The sequence below is a fragment of the Salvia hispanica genome, chromosome 6, assembly GCF_023119035.1.
Source record: "Salvia hispanica cultivar TCC Black 2014 chromosome 6, UniMelb_Shisp_WGS_1.0, whole genome shotgun sequence".
Taxonomy (NCBI): domain Eukaryota; kingdom Viridiplantae; phylum Streptophyta; class Magnoliopsida; order Lamiales; family Lamiaceae; genus Salvia; species Salvia hispanica.
This window is the reverse complement of record NC_062970.1, coordinates 37,802,648-37,830,298: the sequence shown is the minus strand read 5'-3', so window position 1 is coordinate 37,830,298 and position 27,651 is coordinate 37,802,648. Positions and strand designations below refer to the sequence as shown.

The 27,651-nt window shown below is 35.3% G+C and overlaps 4 protein-coding genes across 6 annotated transcripts; 1 reads left to right on the top strand and 3 right to left on the bottom strand.

Moving 5' to 3' along the window:
- Positions 1–13,437: 13,437 nt before the first annotated feature.
- Positions 13,438–18,847, top strand: LOC125195665 (serine/threonine-protein kinase 38-like). Of its 2 annotated transcripts, XM_048093810.1 has the most exons (12): positions 13,452–13,703; positions 14,241–14,415; positions 14,577–14,660; positions 14,907–15,148; positions 15,257–15,500; positions 15,648–15,727; positions 15,966–16,050; positions 17,475–17,606; positions 17,675–17,788; positions 18,053–18,100; positions 18,215–18,302; positions 18,416–18,847. In XM_048093810.1, exons 1-12 carry the CDS (start codon positions 13,558–13,560, stop codon positions 18,514–18,516), a joined length of 1,539 nt encoding a protein of 512 aa, XP_047949767.1. In that variant the 5' UTR covers positions 13,452–13,557; the 3' UTR covers positions 18,517–18,847. The 2 variants fall into 2 exon arrangements, 1 of the variants encoding a protein (XP_047949767.1); XR_007171771.1 differs by lacking the exon at positions 18,416–18,847 and having other exon boundaries at positions 13,438–13,703; positions 17,730–17,788.
- A 111-nt stretch (positions 18,848–18,958) lies between these two features.
- Positions 18,959–20,941, bottom strand: LOC125195673 (ran-binding protein 1 homolog c-like). Its single transcript, XM_048093819.1, has 4 exons — positions 20,698–20,941; positions 20,058–20,209; positions 19,787–19,912; positions 18,959–19,512 (listed from the first exon to the last, which is right to left on the bottom strand). The coding sequence occupies exons 1-4, from the start codon at positions 20,865–20,867 to the stop codon at positions 19,292–19,294; spliced, it is 669 nt and encodes a 222-aa protein (XP_047949776.1). The 5' UTR covers positions 20,868–20,941; the 3' UTR covers positions 18,959–19,291.
- A 1,476-nt stretch (positions 20,942–22,417) lies between these two features.
- Positions 22,418–26,361, bottom strand: LOC125195676 (thioredoxin-like protein YLS8). 2 transcript variants are annotated; one of them, XM_048093823.1, is made up of 3 exons: positions 26,156–26,361; positions 24,573–24,929; positions 22,418–24,425 (listed from the first exon to the last, which is right to left on the bottom strand). In XM_048093823.1, exons 1-2 carry the CDS (start codon positions 26,273–26,275, stop codon positions 24,621–24,623), a joined length of 429 nt encoding a protein of 142 aa, XP_047949780.1. In that variant the 5' UTR covers positions 26,276–26,361; the 3' UTR covers positions 22,418–24,425; positions 24,573–24,620. The 2 variants fall into 2 exon arrangements, with proteins under 2 accessions (XP_047949780.1, XP_047949779.1); XM_048093822.1 differs by lacking the exon at positions 22,418–24,425 and having other exon boundaries at positions 24,434–24,929.
- On the bottom strand, positions 22,909–23,577 carry LOC125195275. Its single transcript, XM_048093451.1, has one exon. The coding sequence runs from the start codon at positions 23,575–23,577 to the stop codon at positions 22,909–22,911; it is 669 nt and encodes a 222-aa protein (XP_047949408.1).
- Positions 26,362–27,651: the final 1,290 nt, after the last annotated feature.

The following is a 27,651-nucleotide window of genomic DNA, read 5'->3' as shown; positions in this document are numbered from 1 at the left end:
TTGATTTTTGTAGTAAAATTATCTAGATATCATAAATATCTAGATAGATGAGTAATCAATTGCTAACTCATCATTTAATTGCTAACTACAACTAATTTAAGATCATAAGATTTTAGAAAACGTGTGGTCTACAATTTGCCACGTGTAATTTTCGTTTTTATTAATTAAATCGAAAAAGATAAAAAAAAAAACTCCAAATTAGGGTTTTAGATGAAAATGTCAATATAGTGTTTCGAAAATATCAACACAATGCTTTGAGAATGTCAACACAATGCTTTAAGAATGTTAACCCATTGCTTATATTGACATTCTACATGTATTATATTGACATATTTTATATAGTATGTTGACATTTCTGTTTGTACGAAAAAATTAAAAAATTTTGAATTTTTTTTCAAATTTCGACTTCGGAACATATGCATGTATGATATCGTTGGAATCCTTATGAAATTATCTTTAATTTGATATATGTTATATGAATTTAAAGTTTTGGGATTTCTTTTAAAGTTAGTTATAACTAAACATGTAATTAATTGACATTAATACCCCTATTGATATTTTTTGGAATTAATCCTATGGCCTTATTGACGTTTTTCGTTGATCGTATTGAGATTTAGGGATTAATGATCTAAGCCCTTAATTTAAATATCTAATGGCTATTATTTAGTTGTAGTTAGCAATTAAGTTATGAGTTAGCAATATAAGACTCCTCTATCTAGATATTATGTAGAATTATCTAGAATTGGGGGAGAGAAATATCTAGACATTTTGGTAGAATTAACTAGAGATAGAAATCTCTAGAATATAGATATTGAGAATATAAAAGTATTAAGTAGGAGAATATCTAGATATTTAGGGAGAATAGTCTAGATTAATAGATATTTATATAAGAAATATCTAGATTTTTATAGATAAAAATCTAGATATTTAGAATATAAAATTATGAAGTAGATGATTCTAGAATAGGAAGGGGATGTCTATAAATATGAGAAAGTTGTAACATTTTGTACAAGTGGAACAAGTTGAAGAAGTTGAGAAGTTGAGTGAGTTGAGAAAGTTTGAGAAATTGAGTGTTCCTTTCTTCCCCACATCAAAACATCTCCTAAATCATTTCCCACATATTCCACCCATTCTCCTCTCAAATATTTCCTCCAAACTAAATTACTCCTCCAACATATATCCTATATATTTCCAACAAAGTGGTACCAGAGCCATAAGTTCCTACCTGTAGTATGGCTAACTTGTCGTCGTTCCAAGTCCACATGCTCAATAAGAGCAGTTTCGATAATTGGAGTATCAAGATGAAAGCGTTATTAGGAGCCCACAACGTTTGGGAGATCGTGGAGAATGGCTACGAGGAGCCACAAGACGAGACCGATCCATCCCAACAACAAAGGGATAGATTGCGAGATGCGAGAAAGAGAGACAAGAAGGCTCTCTATCTCATCTACCAAGCTCCAGGGGACGACGATTTCGAGAAGATCTCGAGTGCAAGCACCGCCAAAGAAGCGTGGAAGAAGCTTCAAATCTCGTGTGTTGGTGCGGAGCGAGTAAAGAAGGTACGCCTCCAAACTTTAAGAGGGGAATTTGAATCTTTACATATGAAAGAGTCCGAGTGCAAGCACCGCCAAAGAAGCGTGGAAGAAGCTTCAAATCTCGTGTGTTGGTGCGGAGCGAGTAAAGAAGGTACGCCTCCAAACTTTAAGAGGGGAATTTGAATCTTTACATATGAAAGAGTCCGAATCAATTTCGGATTATTTTTCAAGAGTCTTGACGGTGACAAATCAAATGAAAAGAAATGGTGAAAATTGGAGGATGTTAGAATCATGGAGAAAATATTGCGTTCTTTAACCCCTAATTTTGAGCACATAGTAGTTACAATAGAAGAAACAAAAGATTTGGAGGAAATGACCATCGATCACTTATTGGGTTCGCTACAAGCATATGAGGAGAAATAAAAGAAGAAACAAGAAATTGTGGAGCAACTTTTGAAGTTGCAAGTAAGCCCAAAGGAGAAAGAAGAAAGCTCGAGCAATGGTGGTGGCCACAAGGAAGAGGCCGTGGACAAAGACAAGATCGAGGCCATGGTCGTGGTCGAGGATATGCTCGTGGACGTGGACGTGGACGAGGATATTTTTCAAACAATGAAGAAAGAAAGGAGTTCCCAAATATGGGACGAGGAAGGAGCAATCCACAGTCGAGGTACGATAAATCTTCTATAGAGTGTTATAATTGTCATAGATATGGGCACTATGCTTCCGAGTGCAGAGACACAAAATCAAAAGTTGAAGAGAAGGCCAATTATGTGGAGAATACGAATGAAGAAAATGGATGTGTTCTTCTAGCTTATAAAGGAGATGCTGGAAGAAAAGATGATATGTGGTACCTCGACACGGGAGCGAGCAATCATATGTGCGGGAACAGGAGCATGTTCGTGGAGCTTGATGAATCAGTAAGTGGCAACGTCTCATTTGGTGATGAATCTAAAATTCCAGTTAAAGGAAAAGGCAAGATTCTAATTCGTTTAAAAAATGGAGCTCATGATTTTATTTCAAACGTATATTACGTGCCCAATATGAGAAACAATATATTGAGTCTTGGACAACTCTTAGAGAAAGGTTATAACATTCACATGAAAGATTATAGCCTTTCAATAAGAGATGGCAAAAATGATTTAATTGCCAAAGTGCCAATGTCCAAGAATAGGATGTTTCTATTAAATGTTCAAAATGATGTGGTGAAGTGCCTTCAAGCATGTTATAAAGATAAGTCTTGGCTATGGCATCTTCGATTTGGACACCTAAATTTTGGTAGCTTGAAATTGCTGTCAAATAAAGAAATGGTACGAGGATTACCACCCATCGAGCACCCCGATCAACTCTGTGAAGGATGCTTAGTTGGGAAGCAATTCAGAAAGCCGTTCCCAAAGGAGTCAAGTTCGAGAGCACAGAAGCCATTGGAGTTAATCCATGCAGACGTGTGTGGACCAATCAAGCCAACCTCGCTCGGTAAAAATAACTATTTCCTGCTTTTGATTGATGATTTTCAAGAAAAACGTGGGTATACTTCTTGAAGCAGAAATCAGAAGCATTTGACGCATTCAAGAAATTCAAGGCTGCCGTCGAGAAAGAAAGCGGTCTACAAATCAAAGCAATGAGAACCGACCGAGGTGGAGAATTCACATCTAGGGAGTTTCAAGAGTTTTGCAAAGAAAACGGAATTCGGCGGCTATTGACGGTTCCAAGATCCCCCCAGCAGAATGGAGTTGCCGAACGAAAGAACAGGACTATCGTCGAGATGACTCGAAGTATGCTGAAGACGAAGAATTTGCCCAAAGAGCTATGGGCAGAAGCAGTGGCGTGCGCCGTATACCTGTCTAACAGGTCTCCAACAAAAAGTGTTTGGGGAATGACTCCTCAAGAAGCTTGGAGCGGGAGGAAACCAGGGATCGCCCACTTGAGAGTGTTTGGGAGCAAAGCTTATGCACATGTACCGGATCAAACGAGGAGTAAACTCGATGATAAAAGCAAGCCATTCATCTTCATCGGGTACGACTCTAACACTAAGGGCTATAAGTTATATGATCCAACTTCGCAGAAAACCATGATTAGCCGAGATGTGGAGTTCGATGAAGAAGGAGTATGGGATTTCGGCTCAAACAATGACTACACCTTCATACCACCGTTTGGAGATCAAATAACAGGCGAGCAGACGGGAGAGGAGCAACAAGAACAAACAACTCCACCTACATCTCCCACATCAACTGTCAGAGACTCGCCACCATCTTTCTTGAATGAAAGAGCAACACAACGCACACGAAGTTTGGGCGAAGTGTATGATGACACCCCAAGGTTAGAAGATCTCACCTTATTTTGCTTATCTGTTGATTGTAAACCAGAAAAAGCTACAACAAGGGAAATTTGGCGAGTTGCGATGGAGGAAGAGATCAAAGCCAAAGAGAATAATGACACGTCGGAGCTCGGGAGGCCACAAAAGGAGCGAACAACTATTTGTGTGGATAACAAGTCGACTATTGCACTAACCAAGAAGCCAGTGTTCCACAACCGAAGCAAGTATATCAACACCCGCTACCGTAAGAGAACGCGTTGCAAACCAGGAGATTCAAGTCGAGTATGTGAAATCGCAAGATCAAGTTGCCGATATTTTCACAAAGCCCCTCAAGTACGAAGACTTTATCAAGTTAAGGATGTTGCTCGGGATGACAAATCAAGTTTAAGGGGGGGGTGTTGGAATAAAAATAATTAAACTTGATTTTTGTAGTAGAATTATCTAGATATCATAAATATCTAGATATTATGTAGAATTATCTAGAATTGGGGGAGAGAAATATCTAAACATTTTGGTAGAATTAACTAGAGATAGAATTCTCTAGAATATAGATATTTAGAATATAAAAGTATTAAGTAGGAGAATATCTAGATATTTAGAGAGAATAGTCTAGATTAATAGATATTTATATAAGAAATATCTAGATAAAAATCTAGATATTTAGAATATAAAATTATGAAGTAGATGATTCTAGAATAGGAAGGGGATGTCTATAAATATGAGAAAGTTGTAACATTTTGTACAAGTGGAACAAGTTGAAGAAGTTGAGAAGTTGAGTGAGTTGAGAAAGTTTGAGAAATTGAGTGTTCCTTTCTTCCCCACATCAAAACATCTCCTAAATCATTTCCCACATATTCCACTCATTCTCCTCTCAAATATTTCCTCCAAACTAAATTACTCCTCCAACATATATCCTATAATAGTACAACAAATCTATGTGACCAAATTTTGTACAACCAAAAACTAGTTTATTTGTATAAAAATAAGTTTATTTATGCATTTTATTAAAATATATGGATGCGTATATAGTACATGGAAAGTGTATAATATTATGGTCATATATTTTTATGATTTATGTATATATTTTTTTAATTTTTTGGAACCATTAATTTTATTTAGTGCATACTTTATTTCAAAATTTAAAAATAATAGAAAGAAAATTCAAATATAAATATAAAAATGAGGTTAAATGCTAATAAGTCTTTTTAACTTATCCACTTACTATATTTATGATTTTAATATATAATTAATACATCAAATATTAATATTACCTTATTTTGGTTGTACAAAATTTGGTTGTTTATCATTACCCCATGATAGTACTAGTACTTATTCCAGTTCAGGATAAAATGGTGAATTAATAAGTACTACCAATAGGGTTCTATATCTTTCTCCATATTTTAGTGAGTGATGCTAAATGGCCACATTATGGCCGGCCATAATCTAATTTTTTATAGAAAACTGAGCTCTCTTTAATTGAATTTAATGCACTTTGAAAGTATTAAAATTTTCAGGACTATTCTACCCTTTGTGTTAATTCATCAATAAATAATGTTGTGACCATATACGCATACTTCCTTTTCTTATTTTCCCAGATTTTTATAAGAAGAATTAACAGTATTATAGCATAGATATAATAATTAAATATTTAAATTATATTTACTATATATACGTACATGCTATAGTGTAGTGTCATGTTTTACACTACTAATTAACTAATAATACTAATAAAATATTTCATCTGTCCCATAAAAATATATGCACTTTCCATTTTCGTCCGTCCCGAAAAAATATGTGCATTTCATTTTTAGAAAGTTATATCAATTTAATAATGTTAGTCTCATTATCCATTAACTACTTTAACTACCATTCTCTCTCATTTTTCAAAAGTTATATCAATTTAATAATGTTAGTCTCATTATCCATTAACACTACTTAACTATCATTCTCTCCCTTCTCTTACTTTACTATATCATTCTTTTCATCTCTCTTACTTTACTAATTTTGTCTTAATTCTCGTGTCATACCTATTACCCTTATTTTTATGGGACTGAGGGAGTATAATATAAGTATAGTGATATAAGTAAAATACATAGTTAACACTTGTTAAGGATAATTTTAAATAATGTTACGACACTGTAATAAAATCTATAATATGACAATATCAAAAAGATTAACAAATAATAATAATTATTGTTATAACATTTAATTGTTTAAAATAATACTACTATTAATTTACAAATTTCATATGATTAGGATACTATCATATTTTGATTTTATCAATTACTTTTAAAAATATAAATTATAATAATATGATTTTATAGTTATACAATAATCATTAATTTGTGTACTAAATATATATAGTATACAATCGGAATAAGCTACAAACCTTATGCGAGCTCCATACTCTCGTTCGATAGTTTATTTTGTATTTTATACTTTAGTGCATGTAATATAAATACTAACTATATACTGTTGTAGTGTTATATTACCGTTCGTTAATCAGTTGCATCTTATTTATATTTATCTTATTTATATTTTTCTAATTGATAATAATCTTGGAGTCAGTTGATCTTTGATTTATTTGTATAATTGGAATATTAATTAATTTTACATTTGGTTGGATGATTGGAGAACTTAATATAGTAGTAGTAGTACATAATATATATAGTGGTTGTTTGGTTTGTTAGACAAAATAATCATGAGATGTTTATCTAGGATTGAATTGTGAGATTATTTTAGTTAGAAGGGGGAGTGTTCCTTACTAGTTATCACATGATTATTCATCTATGATTGAGTTGTGGAATTCAATTTCAAGAACCAAATAAAATATATATTTAATCTCGAAATATAATCTTGAAAATGAATATTTATTTACTTTTTTTTGGTACTAACTTTTTAATTTATTATATTTATTTTGATGGAAAAAATTAATACTCTATTTTTAATCTAATAAGTTTGTAATTTAGTTTATACTAGTAAATTTCATTCAATTTCAATTGATATTCAATTCAATTAAATAACTAGGAGTTCCAATTTATATATATGTACTTTTATTTATTTATGTGAGTTAAGTTTTGAAGTTACATTATAAATATTCTTGACATTAGAAAATAATTTTTAAACATTTGTGTTTAGGAATAATTATAATAAATTAATTTATTGGTGTGCACTTTAGCTTTAAGTTATACCTCGTGTTTAGAAATCATAAATTGTTCAATTCAATTGAACTGGATAACAAATAAAAATCTCTAAGTATCTATTCAGTCGATTAATAACATTAAAATATAACAATTTAAACATATTATACTTATTAATTTAATATACATAAAAATAATAATTAGTACTACATATATTAATTTACAAAACTATAAGTATAACCTACTACATTTAAAAATATTTAATAATATTAAAATATAAAAGTATAATAATCCTATTATATTTTATAAAATAATAATTTAAAGGAGTGATACATTCTAATGATGATAGTAATAATTAATGTTGTTAATATCACTAACTCAATCCTATTATTATTAACATTATTACTATTATCAAACGTTTGAATTATATCTAATCTATAAATCATCATTAACTCAAACTATATAATTTATCGATCTTAATCAAACTAATCTCATTTGTTTGTAAAATTTGGTCCGAAAGGTGGAAGAATAAAGGGTCGGACATTAACGGGAAATATAGAACTTTATAGGAAAAGGGCTGTTATGTAAAATACTTATGCACTAATAACTAGGCTTAATTTTTCTAATGTTTTAATACCATTATACCCTTGTATGGACGGTTATAACGTGACTGCGTAGCATTATCCTAATAACAATCCATGAAACGTCGAATATTTAGACTAAGCCTTTTTTGGGATATTATGAATCATTACTATTGGGATTATCAAGTTTCAAGAGTATAAGGGTCAAAGGGATAATTTCTGTATATTCTGACATGACATTATCAATCAAGATTCAAGTAGATAAAACACACAGAGTGCGTGTATATAAGTTTGTATTTTATGTTTTTTTTTTTCTTTAAAAAGAAGAAAGTGTGTGTATTATTGTTTTGGGAGTTTCAATATAAAATATAAGTGTCAGCAACCGGCCCATTAAAAGATAAACCTACACATTTATTCCCACCATCACATCTCCACACATCCAAATCAAAATCATAGGCACTCTTCCTCTTTTTGTAATGGAACAGTCCCCACCACGTTCCTTATCTTCTGCTTCTCTTTTTGAGGGTTTCTAGATTTAGGGTTTTCTAAATCTCCCCTCTTCCAAAAACACACATACTCACGCATAATCCCATACTACATGATTGAAACTTCTTGGTGAATTGATTGGAATACAATGGTAAGGGAGGTGACAGAAGAGAGTGAGCACACATGGTGTTTTCTTCCATGGATAAATATTTCTACATGCTTGAAGCTATGTGTGCTCACCCTCTCTCTGTCACCCCACCACTCCGATCCTCTCTCTCTCTCTCTCTCTCTCTCACATTCATTTTTGTTTGTAGCATTAGGGCTGTATATTTATCTGATGTACTTCTGTAAACCCTTGTTTTTGTTTGTTTGTGTCCAAGATTTCAACTTTCATTGAGAATTACTAAACAATTGCATCTGTATTACTACTAAATTGAGGGCAGATTCAAAGATTAGGTTTTCTTGAGGGGTATGCAAAAATTTTAGATCTGAAAGTATTACTCTAATATGAGTTGTTTCCAGGTGCAATTGATTTTAATTCTCTTAAATAAGTTAGTTTTTCCTGATAATTATTAGTAAATGTTTGTGTGTGTGTGGTTGCGTGCTTCACTCATCATACATCAAATTCCAACAGTGTTTTTGCAATTTTCTTGCAGCATAATAAGGTTGACTTAGTATCTAGGATAACTGGTCTAGTGGGGAGGTAATAATTATGTTTGTGAAAAAAAGGGTTTGTTAATATTTATTTTCAAAGTAATTTTGTCAAAACCTTTTGTTTTGTTGAGGAATTATGGTGTTCCCTATATTTTTTCATTCAAGTTTGCAGTTTGTTATAATGAGTGACTCGGGTGCCTTTGTAGATCTTAATCAGTGTCAGTGATGAAGAAGATGACATGATATATCATATTGCTTTGCCTCTCTCTCTCTCTGGTTAATGTGCAGATTCCAATATTGAAACTTGAAAATTCAGAATATTGAATTTCTTCTTTCAATTTCTGCAGATATGATTTTTATTTTTTACAGATATGAAATTGTTATTACATGGTCCTTTAATTCTTGTGTATGTTCATTTAAAGATATATTACTGCAAGATCAGCAAACACAAATTTATTGTTTTGCTTTTGCATATAAGTCTACTCACACACACAATATGTTCCACATGGAAAAAAAGAAAACATCTTTCATGTTGATTTTGCCGTGTGTGTATCTTAAAGTAATATATAAAGAAACAATTTTTTATAATTGTTGGTTGATTTAAGGTAACCTGATAAGGTCATGTTTCTCAGTAGCGCTTTGTTTTGTGTGACATGATATTATAAAATGTTAATAAACTAACTAATCGCAATTCTATAAACTACTGGCTGCTTTCTGCTATTAGTTACATGTAATATTCCTCCATAGTTTTCCTGTTTTTTGTAGCTAAGTAACTTGATTGAGTGAAAGATGAGTAAAGATGAACCACATATTTTTCACTATATAGGTATGACAAAAGCAATATTTTTCTGATGAGAATGTATCAACAACAATCTCTGTTAGGTTACTCTAATTTCTGATCAGACCTCATGTTGCATGATTGCATAAACTAAAGGTCAAGAAAATGAGTTCACAGAAAAGCTTTCCAATCAACAGAAAATATTCAAGATTCAGATCATGAGTTCATCTTAATCTTCAACCTGATCATGAGAACACCATTTCGAGTGTGATTCCATTTAGTTAGACAATAAACAATGGTGACTTTTCCCTTTTCTTTTTAACAGAAGTTGATTAGCAGTAATGAGTTTTATTGTGAAAATTTGAAAATGATGAAAGGTTAGTAATTTTCAATCCAAAAGATATCATATTCCAATCAAAATTACAATTCATTCAATTCAAATGCCATTATCTGAATCAAAATAAATTCAGAATCTTCACCACAGTGAGCAAGTAGTAAACCAGAAACAAATTGAAAATTTCAGGTGCAGTGGGATTTTGGGTAAAATGAAAATTTATACTGGGTCAAATTGAAACTGAAAAAATTTATACGGGGTCAAATCGAAACTTTGCAGGATTATAAGGACCTAGTGTTGCGATTTTGGCCCTTTTAATTTAGGGAATTACATTTTGGCCACGGACATATGCCGTATTTATATAGTGACACACAGTCGTATACTGGAGTACTATTCAGGAAATGGAATACAATTGAAACTATATTATTCATCGCTGCTCATTTTATTTGGATATCGCTCATTTTTTGTGTAAAGTTTAATTACAAATTGTAAAATAGATTATTATATTAATTGATATGTAAAAATTCGTAAATGTAAAAAAAAAGACGTATTTTAGTTGATATTCCAGAGTTAAATCAATGCACAAAAAAAAAAAAAAAAAAAAAAAAAAAAAAAAAAAAAAAAAAAAAAAAAAAAAACTCAACTAACTAGAAACTAATTACTACATAAAGATTCCAATGCTCAACATTATTCATAGAATCTAATAGTCTATATTGCTTGATGCATGAAAACTTAGAATTATCTTTTAAACAAAACATACCCCTTGTAATTTAAATATGCCTAAAATTCATACAAAAATTGTGAAAAATACAAGCATAATCAAAATGTAGCTCCCATGAAAATATGTAACACTAATTCCAGAAGCAGCATTTGCAACATAAAAATAGTAGTAAGGGTACGGAAAGTTGCGCGCCGGCACCGTGTTGCCGCCCGGATTGTAAACATTAACTAGAGGCGGAGGCGGAGGCGGTGGCTTCGAACGAGGCGGCGGAGGTGATGAAGGCGCGGGAGAAGTGAAGTAGTAGTATGGCTGCGCCGGTGGAGAATATTGCGGTGGCATCGGAAGCAGCGGCGGAAGTTTAGGATTTGGAGGCGGCGGAGAGCATGTGGCGGAGCATGTTTCACATTCACTAATGCATAATAGATTTGCGGATGGGAAGTTTGATTGTGGGTATGATTTGGAGATTGATTCAAATATGATGATGAGGAAGAAGAGAGACAAGTTGTAGTAGTTTCTTGCCATTATGATTAATGGTGCATGTTTGATTTTTTTAAAGATATATAGAGAGTATTTTTGGATTATGAATTAAAATAATAACACTACAAATGGTGTGATGGACACAGATCCAGTTATTCTTGTACTAGCTTTTAGTAAAGTGTGTTATATTTATTTATATATGATGAGTGGCTTAATTTGAGCCATTAATATTAATTGGGAATATCAAAATTGAAAATTTAATAATAAGGGCAATTTTTAAATTTGGGATATGATGGGGAGGACTTGGGATTTATCATTTAACTATAATCTGATTCAGTATTCAATATCGTATTGGAACACTAAGAACACAAACTTAGGTACTTAGAAGATAGGCATTTGATTGAAAACTTCATGCTGAAAAAAGTGATTTCGGTTGAAACTTAAAAAAATATTTTTTTGGGGAACTTATGCAATGTAGGATTTCGTACAAATTCACAAACAATATATGTGAAAACAAATTATTATATCTCGTGGCCCACAAAATTATTGTTTTTTTGACTAAAGTTGAATGATGAAATATTGGTCTTGTCATTTTACGCCTAAAATTCTAGATATTGGAACACAAAGCTGATACTCTTGATAAATTGCAAACTGTTAGTAAGTATTTATATGTCATATAGTATTAGATGTGATTATATAAGGATGTTCTATTTTAGGAAAACTATTTTACTCCTTGTGCAACTTTTGATTGTGCTTTTCTCCAGACACAATTCATCTTTATGGGAAACATATTTGTGCAAAAATTGTTGTTCACTTGATCCTTTTCTTGCATTGGGATATAGTAGTACCTTTCTTCCAAAAGAGGGCACTTTGATACTTTTCTATTCCCAGTAAGAATTTTGTCTTCCAATCACTTATAAGAATTCTTCAGCTATTGTGATAGTATAATCCAAAATAAAGCCCTGAATAATGGATTATCAGTCGTCAAAACATAAATTTTTTTGTCTCTAAACTTGCAAAATATTGCATTACTGAAATAGGCGGTATGAATTAAAAAAACCTCATCACCATATCTGGCCTGAGCTTATCGAGCCACTTTATTTCTGGGCCGGTTATGTTGGTTTTTCTTGGGCTTATACGTATCACCTACTTTGACTAGTATGACATGGTAGTGCAATATGTGCATATGGGAGATGAGCATGAGGGAGTGGAGCCGTTGGCCAAGTTTGAGATCTTCAATGATGCCGGAGATAGGGTTGAGGTCTCCCAACGCCATGAAGGTGGTGGTGGTGGTGGTCAGTTTTGTGAATTTGTACAGAATTGATGATTTATTTGGCTTGTGAAAAATGAAAAGATTGGTTACGTAGAAAGGTGAAAATAGATTCGTAATGATGGTTAGAAATATTTTATTTTTTCGACCCAATCTCTTTATTGATTTCGGAAAAAAACTTTCTTTATCAATATACCTTTACCACAATGATGTTGTCCATAGATCAAATTATTTTGTAGATTGGATTTCCCTTGTTGCCAAGTGATTTCCTGGCATTTGGTGAGAGCTGAGAATTCGATCGGTTCAGTTAAAATGAACCGATCTATTGGTTCACCGACTCCCCAAATTTCACAAAACAAAGAACTAAAACTGAAACTGAAATATTCAGTTCGATTTGGTTCGGTTCCTAATCAATAGAAACGATCCAGTTTCAGTTAATTGAAGAGGAACCAAATCAAGCTTAAAAAAAATTAAAAGGTGAAAAATGTTGTTGATGGATTTGATCCCTCGTCAATGCACGTAGAAAATGTGATCGGCAAATAATTATTTTGTTCATAGCGTAATTTTAAAAGTTAGCTAAGCCGAATGCAACATTTTAATATGTATATAAAAAGGTAAATATTCAAACTTAAGTTAACCGATAATCGATATTTTGGTTTGGTTCAATATTGGCTAACCGATTAATTGATGACCGAATTTTCAGCTCTAATTTGGCCCATAATTTATTTATGTTTTTTAGTTTTTCTACTTTAAAAAAACCATAGATCGATGTAAATAGTAAGGCTTAAATTTAGATCATTTAATATTAAGGTAAACCAACAGCGCTAAGATGTTTACTTTATGAGTTTATGAAACAACAAATCTATGTGACCAAATTTTGTACAATCAAACCATACGAAATTTGCATACCGAATCATACGAAAATTTGCATACCGAATAGAACGCTGAAATAATTTGCATACCGAATCATACGAAAGTATAATAGAACGCTGAAAATTTGTGGTTAAATAAGTAAATAAGACGCACGGACTTATTGGAATATGCGTTGTTGTAAAGTTGAAAATGTGTCTGAAAAATAGAGCTGAAACGACGCCGTAGAGTCAAACATAAAGACACGGCCACAAAGCACAAGCTGATGGTTACTTAAATAAATACTGCTAACTGCACGTATGTATATATATCATCGAGGTACATAATTTCTGTGTGCGTGAGAGATACAGAGGGTACACTGATTCATTGGAAATCTGGAGAGAGAGAGGAGGCGAGAATGGAACTGGAAAAGAGCCATGACAACAGCGGCGAAGATGAAATTTTAGGTTCGAGTTTGACTATGGAGAAAGTGGCAGCAGCGAAAAAGTACATCGAGAATCACTACAAAAATCAGATGAAAAACATACAGGAGCGGAAAGAGAGGTATGCGAATCGTCTTGTTCTTCTGTTTTGCATATTCGAAATGCAGCTCACTGGCGTTGCCATTTCTGTCGTTTTTGTGGTCTAATTGTACTTCGGATTTAGGTTTTCAACACTTTATTAGGTCGTGGTAGATCAAAATTGAGTTTACTCATTTATTCATGGTTCGATTTTAGTGGTTTTAAAGTGTTATTGGACTCCATTTGCATAAGCTATGGATTTTGAAGTGAATATATGATTAAATGTGGCAAATGCTGATAATGCCAGTTGACATTTTAGGCAACTGAAAGCTGCTCCAGGGAGAGAGGGAGAATATATTGAAACTTGTAGCCTCAAAACCTTTCATGATCTGTTTTTATGCTCAACAGACAGTTTTGTGAATCCCTGATGATAAATATACATGAGTATATACCAAGTTATTGTTATATCTATTCACACAGATATTTCGAGCCAATTTGTATGTCTCGAAAGTTTAGGTTGCCCTTTCATGTCATTGGAAAACACTAGTTTTAATGCTAATGTATATGTGTGTGGCTTCAGGAGGTGGATACTGGAAAGGAAGTTGGCCTCTTCAGATGTGCCCAAAGATGAACAGATAAATTTGATCAAAGATTTGGAAAGGAAAGAGACGGAGTTCATGAGACTGAGAAGGAACAAGATATGTGTAGATGATTTTGAGCTTCTTACTATTATTGGACGTGGTGCCTTTGGCGAGGTTGATGTCACTCTTGGATGTATAATCTATTTCTGTTCGATTTCCCAATATACTCAGCCACATAAATGCTTGTTTAGCATGCCGTATTCTAATAATTTGATAAGTTTGTATCTGAGTATTTGTAGTTGCTTTATATGATTCTGATAAATTTGACATTGTAGGTCCGACTATGCCGGGAAAAAAAATCTGGCAATATTTATGCCATGAAGAAGTTGAAGAAATCTGAAATGGTGTCAAGAGGACAGGTAAAAGCATACTGAACCTTTACCAAGGTGTATCTTTTAACTTAAAAAATGCCTTTTTTCTAAGGAGGGGAGAGTGGAAGAGAAAAGATTGCTAGATTTCAGATCATAGTCATGAAGAACTTCCCCAAGATATATGAAACCTGAATATCAGTTTTATTAATCCACTTTATACGAAAATATAGGAAAAACTTGTTCGCTAATAAAGAGGTACTAATAATATCTGAATAATGTTATTATGTTCCACAGGTGGAACATGTAAGAGCAGAAAGGAACCTGTTGGCAGAAGTGGGGAGCCATTGTATAGTTAAACTGTACTACTCTTTTCAAGATCCTGAATATTTATATCTTATCATGGAATATCTACCTGGAGGTGACATGATGACTCTGTTGATGAGAGAAGACACATTGTCTGAAAATGTGGCTAAATTTTACATCGCTCAAAGTGTCTTGGCAATTGAATCTATTCACAAACATAACTATATTCACAGGTTTGTGTGAATTTATATACTACTACATGATACAAACAATTCTTACATCTGATACAATTAATTTATTATGTGATTTATCTTTCTGATCCTCTTTCATTTTCTTCTTAGAGATATCAAACCAGACAATCTTCTTCTTGATAAGAACGGTCACATGAAACTCTCAGATTTTGGTCTATGCAAGCCCCTTGACTGTAGGACTTTATCCACGGTGAATGAAAACGAAGAATTGGATGATGAAAATATAAGGGAACCAATGGACATCGATGGTCGTTTTCCTGGTGCTGCCAATGTTAGTAGTTGGAGAAGTCCTCTTGAACAACTTCAGCACTGGCAGACGAACAGGAGAAAGTTGGTAAGTAATTGAGAGCGAGGCGTGTTTTTCTTTATACAGAAACTTGTTTTTCTTTGAACTATTTAATTTTTTTCCATTGCGAAGCTTGCTGTCACAGTTGATTTTCAGTTCCTAAGTACGTAATCATCTTCACTTTGTCTTTTGAAGGCTTTTTCAACTGTTGGAACACCTGACTATATTGCTCCAGAAGTGCTGTTGAAGAAAGGATATAGCATGGAGTGTGACTGGTCAGTCCAATTTCTCCCCAGTAACACTGACCGCCTCTCCTATTCCAGTTATTGTTACACTTGATCATTCATGAAAGCTGTTTATGTTGATATTGTGATGTGTCATTTTCAAAGCTCAAATGGCACCATACAAGTCTTTTCAACTGACCTGTTAAAACTGCTGAATGTTATTATGTGCTGTGAGACTAGAATCCAGAACCACAGAAATGCTTACCTCGTGAATGATGTATATTTGCAGGTGGTCATTGGGTGCAATCATGTACGAAATGCTTGTTGGCTACCCGCCATTTTATGCGGATGATCCTATGACCACTTGCAGGAAGGTACATGCCTAAATTTATTTTCCTCTTTCATATTTGCTGATTTATAGGGTAATAGAAGATGATTAGCTTACATGCAATCAATTGTTTACATTGTCCTATCTGCATCCTTAAAAGCACTACAGAAATCTTCCAGTATATTGTGCTCCGGACCATATCTAATCAACTGCCATTGCCATTCTCAAATGAGTGCAACATACATCTATAATTCTCTCATTGCAATAACTTATGTTTTTTGTATACCTCTCTCTGCACCATCCAAGCAATTTTGCCATGTGCTGTTCATTTATTGTTCAACCTTTTATTATTATCACCAATGCATCTTAAGGTAATCACCATTAATGCTCAGCAAAGTAGTCTGTGTAATATTTGTCTCTGTGTTGGTTAATGGCAAACGTAGTTAGCACATTTGATTCATAATAATTGGAATCTTTTATTGAAATGCTCGAAAATTGTGAATACTTCTAGCCATTACAAGCCTAAGCAGTATCCCTGTTTTTGCTTTCTGTTCAATGAAGTACTCCCTCCGTCCCAGTTTTATAGTCACATTTTGCCATAAAAGTCCGTCCCACATTTATAGTCACATTTAGAATTTTCCATATTTGGACATAAAATTTTACCCCATTATTCACTAAAATTACACCCAAATGCCATTATCAATACAAAAATAAACCAAAACAAAAATAAAAAACCCAAAAATCAATAAGGGACCCACCTTCAACCAACTCACTTCATTTATTAAACACTCCATCATCTCACTTCATTTATTACACACTCCACCATCTCACTCCTCTATCTCACTTCATTTATTACACACTCCACCATCTCACTTCATTAATTACACACTCCACCAATTCCTTAAAACCCGTGTCATAACTAAATGTGACTATAAATATGGGACGGAGGGAGTATTTCTTTCCCGACATTCCTCCTTGCTCTGTTTTGCTTTGGCTTTTCTTTTTTGCGTGTCATTGTTGAAGGCTCCGGTGATGATGTCTATACTAGTATATCGTTCCAATTGCTGAACTGCTCCACCATGTTAGTGGTAATGTAGAGATGAAGGGACAACTGAGGAGCTTGATTGCACTCTTTTTATGTATCGTCTGCATTTTCTTTGGATTTTTTTTGGCTTTTGTCTTGCACAAAATGGTACTAGATCAATTCTTGAGGGTCGACTTCCAAATTCTTTTTGCCTTTTTTAGGTTTTATGTGCTATGGTATTTTTGGCCACTTTTTAATGGCTTTTAGGTATATTTGTTACCTGCGAGTAGGCATGAACGTTCAGATTTTGGCTCTACTTTTATCGATGTACTATTCTGTTATCGGGATGATTAATGTAAAGGCACAACACTACAACATGACAAGCATTATTGTTATCGATGTACTAGTCTGTCTGTTTCCTGATGGAGTTTTCTAATGATCGCTAGATTGTTCATTGGAAGAATCACCTGAGATTTCCCGAAGATACCAAAATCAGCAATGAGGCAAAAGATCTCGTATGTAGTTTACTCTGTGATGTCGAGCATAGACTTGGAACAGGAGGTGCAGCTCAGATAAAGGTATTACTTGGTCCAAATGAGTCTATTGTGCTCCTCTTCTCTCTCCATTCACACATGAGCTAATGCAGGCTCACCCTTGGTTCGTCGATGTTGATTGGAATAAATTATATGATATTGAAGCAGCATTTAAACCAGAGGTCAACGGGGAGCTGGACACCAGGAATTTCATGAAGTTTGATGAAGTACAAACTGATCTCTTAGCTTTTAGTATTATGTTTCGTGCCTTCCATTCCACCCCCTGCAGATAGTCATATTTATCTCCATACGTCAGGGTAATCTTGATTTTATCTTTGAAATATGAGGTTGGTGATCAGAATCCCGCCAATCAAATCTGTGATACACTTGACCAGTCTCATGCCAAGACATTAATGTCATGATATGTCTGCTTCATTGTACTCGTTCCTTTGCTCGTCTTCTATTGTCTAATGTCTCACTTATTTGAACAGCTGGATCCACCAACACCATCGAAGTCTGGGTCAGGATCCTCAAGAAAGGTCTGTCTTGCTGCTCTTTGCAAACGTTAACCCATTTTCTATATTCCCTAAATTGTTGAACAGTGTGGGAAATATGTAGTTCTTTCTGATCTTGATATAATTTTCTTCAAACAGATGCATCTAACTCCAAAAGATTTTAGTTTTGTGGGCTATACTTACAAGAACTTCGATGCCATCAAAGAGGCTCTGCGCAATAAATCAGGTACCAAGCTTTCCATATCACGAGTCAATGACAATGACACTACTACTAAGTACACATCTATCAATTCATGTTCCCGAATCGACGACACTGAAAATATTATTTGGCAATTGCAGACGACAAGATCCTGATGTCAGTCAGGAATGAAGTCAAGGAGATGACAGAGGAACCAGATATCCGGATGAACTCATCGATGGATGATGTAATGTCACCATAGTTGCTTGCCCTACCCATATGAGAGTGGAAACATCGCGGAGGGCCTGTATATTGGTAGGTTGGCCTTTGTTGTTGCCTATATCCGGTCATTGCAGTAAGGTCGTTTCAGTATTGGTTGTACAGTATGGTTGGTTAGAGATGCTTGTAATAGAAAATTTAGGACTCATGGCCTGGCTGCCCAGGTTGGTAGGGGGCCCTGCTTTCTCTTGTGGCAGCTGGTTTTAGACAATTTATTGCATCTCTGATTATTCGGACATCAATATTTAATGGTGGTTTAATCCACAATCTGTAATTCTCACAATTTATAAAATGCTGTAATTTTAATTTTTCAATACATGCTTTTCTAGTTTGTGTTCAGTACTTCTTAAACGTTTAATTGATTCCGGTAGTATACGATAGTGTTTCTGCATAAATAAATTAAAGATCCACAAGAAAAGCTGAAATAATACACGCGAAAAGAAATACAGTTTGATGAAGATATAATTATATGTTTCTGAGGGTAATGCACCCATGTCCAAGAATTTTTGCAAACACCATCTCGACAGTAAAAAACAACTGACTCATACTTCAGAGGCTCCAAAACAACACCAACTGAGCCTGACCTGACTTGACCCGACCGACGACTGATGATGGACCAGTGAACAAACCAAATGAAGAAAGACCATTGTTTCGCGACTATAATCTGGTGCCGGGTTGACTCACCTGAATAACCCATGCACCAAACCTTGTCAGCCAAAAACCAAGACAAGACTCTACCAAAGGGATCATCCTCTCTTTTACTTCTCTGCGGAGGAGGCTACTGGTTCCTCGCTCTCGCCATTATTCTCTGCAGAGGACGAAGGTCCGGCTTCGGACTCGGGTTTCTCTTCCTCGTTGTTAGCCCCAACACTCAACTTTTCGATAAGACTGGCTGCAGTTTTTCCTTCTTCACTCTCTTCGTTATCAGTTGCCTGTGCTTTGGCTATTTCTGCAATCATATCCTTGAAAGTTTTGCAATCTGAAAATCAAGTAGATATTCATTATTGGAACTAACTGTACACCGGATTGTATAGATAATTTCAGCTCAAGGGCTGCAAGCTATTCTACTGAACCAGGAATTATGATCAGATTAAAGTACAGATAGTAATACAAACAAGATTCTACTAAAATATTACCACACACATACATTTATTCTATTATATCTCATAAACTAAACAAAGCAACTAAAAAATCATGTTTCCAATTCATTTCAAAAGTCAAATACAACAAGTATTTAGATAGAATGAACTTACTCTCCACAGAGGCAAACCGGATCGCAAAAGTTTCATCCTTCAGCTCTCCATCAGAGAAATCAGCAGCATGCCACACACATGATTTGTCATTCCCTTGATGCTCTTGCACAGTCATTGTGGATAGGACTGCATTTACCACGACAATAAACGGCCAATTTTTAGCAAAAATACACAATATCCATGATCAGATACAACATTTTCCAATAAAAAAACACCAAGTATTCACATGAGTAGTAATATACAAATAATTCACATCTGTCTGTATACTAACCAAGGTGATTGGCGCAGATCTTAAGGGTCTTGTTCTGCCTCATGACAAGCCTAACTTTTCCCGTCTCCTTGTGCTTTAGGAGCTTAACAATGCCCACTCCCCTTTCCTTCCATTGATTACCGTCCTTGTCAAATCTGTACAACTTAGACTTCCTAGAAAAAAACAAGTAATTCAGAAATCTATAAGGATCAATAATCACACTAAATTATTCAGACATGAACTCTTGTAAGTTGTATGTGGATATGAAGTGTCATACACGCAGGTATAGAGACTTATCGACATTTTTTTCGAACATTTACAAGACAAAACTTAATCTACTGGATCAAGCGAATTGAATTCCAGAAGTAAAATGAAAATCAATCTACTCCGCATTTACATGTTTAACTTAATCGCCTCATTCGTGATTTAGACAGTGCATCAACAACGACACCACAGTAATTTGAAAAATAAAATACCAAACTGACGAAGCAAATAGAACTTCAACGTCAGTTCAGCACAAATTCAAAATCAATCAACCATCAGCGTAAAGCAAAACCACATCGATCTAATCTACCGCACCGATCCACTCACAGCAGCAGAAATCAAACAATTAAACACCGAATCTCACATCAATCAGCGAATTGAACCTAAAAGGACTCACAACTCAAGAAGAACATCTTCGTTCTCTTCACCGGTGGTGACGGCGACTTCCTGCAGCTGGACGATCGGAGCAATCTGAGCGCCGGTGTCCTCATCATCGGCCGCCGACCTCGGATTGTCATCTTCTTCCTCCTCTCTCCTTAGAACTGTGGGCTCCGTTTCTGTAGCCATGACCGAAAATTTGAGATGGATTTTGGGATCTGCCAAAAGAGTTAGGGTTTAAGCAGCGGTGATAATGATTTCTGGAGCCATCGCATTCCGATAATATATGCATATCGTACAGCGTAGAAGTAACGCTGACGCTATTTGGGCTTCATGGACTGGGTCGGGTTAACATTCTGTTACTCATATTAACCATATTTGACCCGCTATCTCATTATTTAGTAGAGGGCCCACATCGAGACTTATGGTTATGAATGTGTGTATTAACTTAGGGTCTAAAATCATAAATTTCACCCAATATTTGATATTTTTACAAATTTGCACTTTGTTTGATATTTTCCACTCTATCTCTATCACTACATTTGACTAATTTACGAGATCTTTTTTTAATCATACTTGACACAATTAAATCAATGTGGTTTTCTACATGACTTTTTATCCTACTTGTTATGAACTTAAAAAGTAGTTTAAAATACCATAAAACGTATCACGGTTGCCCACGTAAAATAAGAATTTGATAAAAATATCTTATTTGGGTCAGTTTTAGAAATACCAAACAAAGTGCAAAATTTGTTACTATATTCTAGACTAATTTTAAAGTTCATGGAAAATACCAAATTTTGAGCAAAGTTAGCCATGTCTGTTTCTTTTAAATTTAGTGTTACACACACTGCATTAATTAATTAAATTTAATATTGATTAATTAATGTTTCAATAAACATACGAGAAACTAAAAAAAATAACTGAAAATCAAATTAACAGTGCAAAAAGGGAATTTGAACAATAATTTAAAATTGGAAAACCATGTATATGTACATTCATTGCTAGAATATGCACATCAAACCAAAACTCACCAAAATTTAGCAAACTGAACACACTTAGCCCTCACAACAAAATCATCAATAGGTAATGGTAGAATGACAAATGGACTCCATATCTATATTGATGCAGCAACATGAACAATGTACGATGTTTTCTACAGACCACCATAGATCATAATATTTGCGATTATTTTATTAAGTATATACTGAAAAAACCAGAAAGAGGCCTATATGGTTAGCGGCTATTTGTCCTAAATTTAGTTACTTTCATAAAAATATATTAGAATATAATACACCTTTGTATTTATTTGAAAAAGCTAGATTTTCTCTCTAATAATCAATTTTGATACAACAAGCTCTTCACAATAAATATAAATTCAACTAATGGATAAGAATAGGAACTAAAGATAAAATTATAAAATAGTGGTAGTAGGTAAAAATAAAAAAGATATGGAATACATATATAGGAAGTATAGGAAGGGCATGAAAAGTGGACCATTGGGTCTTACCATTTGAGACGCTCGTCTTAGAGCATCCACTATAGGTGGACACTTTTTGATGGACAATTTTTTTTTTTATCCATAGCCACTTTTTATTTGTCCACAGCCACAAAAAAAAATATCCGCAACAATAGTGGACACTTTTTGGTGGATAAATTTCACTTTATTTTATTTGTTGTATATTTTAATTCAATTACAATTAAAATTATCAGACTAAAAATAATTAGAGAAAAACGGCTAGAGCCATAAAATTAAAATTGAAAACTAAATTTTCGTCGGATTAAAGTGAGGGAAAAATTACAACGAAAATTTGATCTACGGAAAATCACACATGTTCTTCACGCTACGCCGCCTCCCCTACGTGCCCAGACCTCTTCAATCAAATCGACCTGGAGTTGGTCATGTGTTGTGCTCCTGCGTATATCAGCGAAACGTTGGATCAGATATTCATTACTACGTGGTACACCCATCTGTATCGGCGCGGAGGCAACGCCGTGACTTGTACTTGCACCATCTTCCGGCGCCCAACGTTCTGCAGCAAATCCTTCATCTTCTATTATCATATTGTGCAATATGATAGATGCTACCATAATATTTGCGACATCATCTTCGTGCCAAACTCGTGCCGGGCAGCGAAGAATGGCCCATTGCGCTTGGAGCACACCAAAAGCTCGCTCAACATCTTTCCTAGCGGCCTCTTGTTTTCGTGCAAAATATTGTCTCTTCGCTCTAGCCGGTTGGCGAAGTGTCTTGACGAATACGGGCCAACGAGGGTATATTCCATCTGCCAAAATAGTATCCCCTGCGATACTGCGTGCCATTTGCTACAAAACTGATCTCTGGACCCTCTCCCCGGCACTCATCATTGAAGATAGGCGACGACTGCAGAACGTTGATGTCGTTGTTTGAACCTGCAACACCGAAATACGCATGCCGGATCCGCAAACGGTGGTCAGCAACGGCTTCGAGGATCATCGACGGATGTTTCTGCTTGAAACCAGTAGTGAACTGGCCTTTCCACGCCACCGGGCGCTTTTTCCACTCCCAATGCATACAATCAATGCTGCCCATCATCCCTGAGAAATTGTGCACCGCACCGTGCATATCTAGCAGTCTCTGGCACTCATCAGGGGTTGGCTTTCGTAGGAACTCCGGACCAAAGACTTCCCGAATACCCTTACAAAACTGCCGGAGCACATTTAGACTAGTCGTCTCACCCATCTGTAGGTATTCGTCGAACATATCAGCCGGTCCGGCATAGGCAAGCTGCCTAATTGCAGAAGTGCATTTATGCAAAGTAGACAGCCCGATCCGGCCAGTGCAATCACTCCGGAGCGTGAAGCACTCGAACCGGTCCGCCAATGTCGTCGCTATATGGGTAAAGAGCGGTTGCGACATTCTGAAACGCCGACGAAAAATCTCAGCCGGGTAACGAGGAGGGGAAAGACGGCTTGAATCACGGCAGTCCGATGCCGGAATCACAGAGAATCGATGGGAGGCTCATTGGCGTCGGATGGATGCTAGATTGGACGAATTGAAGAAAGCAATTCTAGATCTAAGCTTCTCGACCCAAGGTAGATATGTGGAGACGACAGATGCGAGTTCTGGCCGGGTTTGATGGTCTTGCAAGGCTCCTGCCCTTTGAAGAACACCATTCTGTTGTCGAATTTCTCACCACCAAGATGAGTGTCACCAGCAGTTGTGGTAACGAGAGTCAGCGCTAAAGTAGTCGGCCATAAGCCGCTCAGCCGCTCCGACATGGTCTCGTGGGATTGTCCGACGATGACGAATCTCACGAGGGATCGTCGTCGCCGCCTCCTCGTCGGCCTCCCTCTGCACCTCTTGAATCAAAGAATCCCATGCTTGATTCCACAAATCATCCATAATCGAAAAGTTTTTAGAGATAGAAAATTTGGATAGAAAGTGAAATGGGTGTGAAGATGTGTGTGGAGAGAAGATGAAAATGGGAGGAATATTTATAAAAAAACCATTATAAATTCGAAATTAAAAAAATAAAAAAATAAAATAAAACCGGCGACCGCCGCGCCGGCTTCGCCGCACAATAGATAGGCGCGGCGGCCGCCGCGCTTCTCTCTCCATCGGCCCCGTCCTCGCCGCAAACGCGGCGAATGCCCGTCCGCCCCAGCAAATTCGTCCACCCCCGGGGCGGACTCCTCCTCCCCTATAGACCGCCGCAGCTAAGCTGCCTCCGGGGCGGCCGGCGCGCCGCCCCTATAGTGGATGCCCTTACAAGTTACAAATGAAACCCATTTATATAAAATACTAATGTAGCATCTTTTAGATAAATCAAGCGAACAAGGAATAGCAATAGCAGAAACAGAAACAGTATTTGTGTTATCACAGCTAATCACATCGAATGCAACACAACAAACCTTCATTTGCAAGTCAAATGTACCATAACAGAGGATAGCATGATTTTTTCAATAACGATATTTGGTGGAGTAATCCTTAGGGGCAATAACTAGACCACGCCCCTTCCTGGCGCCACGGTAGACAGTCTCAACGATGTCAATGAACTCTTGCTTATCCTTCATGGCCCAATTGATCTTATTGTTGTTTCCAGTGCCAAGATCAATCATAATGTGCTTGTTCCTGAAGAAGAACATGATGGTGGAGGGGTCATACAGCTCGTACATTGTGTTGAAATCAGGGACCTCTGTGATATCCACCAGGTATATGACAGCAAAGTTTTTTAGTGTTTCGGCAACTGAAGCCAGCACCTCATCCATCTGAAAAGAAGCTTCCACTATCACATTGTTGGAAGAGGAAATAACGATTTACAAATTGCAAGGGAAGTTATCATGAGCAAGAAATTGATAGCTACACAGCAAAACCTAAGAATATGATGAGACAAATGATAAAAATATGGGACATTGTGAATAAAGGATCGGAAGCTGTTAAACACAGAAATTACTAGTCCAAACCTTCATTCAGCAGTCAATTAAAGCCAATTAGCTCATGTTTCTGTGTGTGTAAGAAGATGGGAATGCGTAGAAGATACTAGGAAAATCAGGGGCATATTCTGCTCATAGAAAAGACCAGAAAATGGCAATATCCAAATGTTAGGCCAATGGCAAGCATAAAGGATGGTATTGGTAGGCCGTTGAGAACTTGGATAGAGAAGGTTAAAGAAGACATTCTAGATCTTTAGTGATAACATATGGAGTAGTATGTAGGAGATCAAGTAACTTGGAACAAAAATATCATGTACCACTAATGATTAATGTCCTAACGATAATGATAAGCGAATTACAATTCCATAGTAACTGTGATCCTCATATGCAGAATACTTTGAAAATTAAGGCCATATAAGTAATTCAAAACCAATACAGACCAAATGCTATCAAAATTACCTACCCAACTTAATTTGTCTAATAAATTGTCTATGGTTGTCGCTCCGACAATCGCAGATCACACACTAAGGAATTTAAATGATAGGCCATACATCTGGTCAATAGCTACATACCTCCATAAATATACCACATGATACCAGTATTGATTATTGAGGGTGTGTTAATATATAGTAATCAAATCCACCACCCCATATTTACTGCAGATAAATACGTGCAACCAATAACAAACCCTTAATTAATTGAAACAAAAACTGTACAATATAACAAAATCAATCAAGCCGAATGAACTATAGCACGCGCATTAAAGCCCCCTCTCCTCCCTGTATTGGTTTTTGAGGGTGTACCAATAATCGAGGCCGCCACCACCACAATCACATGTTTACAAAAAAACAAGAAGTGCAGACAGAGATTGAAATCGAAATCCTACAATTCGACTAAAACAATCAACCTGAAGAAACCCTAGGTGATACAAATTTGCAGCTAAAACCCAAGAGACATACTAAAACACACAATTATCACAATTAAACCTTCCAACGGCTCCAATTAACAAGAACAGACCCTTATAAAACAAAAAAATCACTAAATTGGGGGAAAGGGATTACCTGCATGCAGGTCTCGTCCCAATCGTGGCCGAAGCGGATGAGGACGAGGCGCTCCTCCTCCGCCAGGATCGCCTGATCGACGGCCCAGCCGGAGTGAAGGTGAGGCAGCAAATACGACATCGTATAGAGCTATCGGTTTTCTAACGGAGTCGGGCTGAGTGAAGCTTTGCAATTGGGAAAATTGTCTGTGTATAGATAATAGAAGGATTAGTAGTCAAATTTAAAAGGTGTACCTTCAGGAATTTTAATTTAACATGGAATAGTCCAATAAGTTTACAAGGCTAGAGTTGAAAAGTTATAACCCAAAAGAAACCCAATAGCACGCAACCCTATAGGGGTTGCCCAAAATTAAATAATTCAAATTTTTAATTTTCAATTTTTGTTACATTTTTTAAAAATTTAAGAGTTACTTTAAAAGTAGAAATTCTTTTCAAATGCACTTCAAAAATTATTTTGATTTACTATTTACTAAAAGTTATACTCATTATTTTATTTTTATAAAAAAATTTATAAATAAGTAGTATAAACTAACAATATGGAGTCATTTAAGAAACAAATGTATATTTGTATCTCATACTAGTCTCTAGTTGAAATAACACTTATTTGTCTATATAATTGTTTAATATAGATATAAATATAATTTGTCTATATCAATATAAATATAATAGTAAAAATATATAACTCGAATGACCTGTACCAGAATGGTCCGACAAACCGAGCAGGTTAGCTCCTTAACTACAAAGTTTACCTGATTAATGAAATTATTGGGTCGTTGACGTTGTCTTGACTAATAAAAATGATTAGTTGCTGTAATCTAGATTAATTCGTTGAAATTTACCTTTTCTTTTCATTGATTTCATGCATCTATTGCATTGTATAAGAAATACTATCGGTATACCCTATATAGTGATGGGAATGATTATCCAATACTGCTCCGATATTTGAACAAAATTTTTATTTTATGAACTGATTATAGTAAATTAATCAACTATTGATTGGTGTCGAGACATGTATATAGGATAAAGACAATGAGTAGACCAAAATTCGTTTTGCATATTGCTGCATTTATGGTTACTTGGCCTACAAACGATATAGTCAGACGTTTAGAGATGAAAAGTCTTCAATATAGTTAGAGACATGAATCAATTAATTAAGTTGAAAAAGTCAGCCTATATGATCAAAATTCAAAAGTAATCGGGTGGTTGCAACTTGCTTAAGATTGCATTAATGCATTAATTATCATATGGTTTAGTGGTTTATGGATGAGGATATGGTGTCATTAATTACTATAAGATTTCACTTCCTATATAAATCCCTTCTTAGTGGTCAATCAATCAACAAATCAAATTTGTACCGCCAAACAACATGGCTACAAAGCTTCTTCTTGTTTTGTTTCTGATCAGCGCCCTAGTTTTCTGCGCCACCAGTGCGCGCATGCTTGCCGATGAATCCGAGGCTTCTTACAATGATGAGAAGTACCGCGGTGGCCGATACGG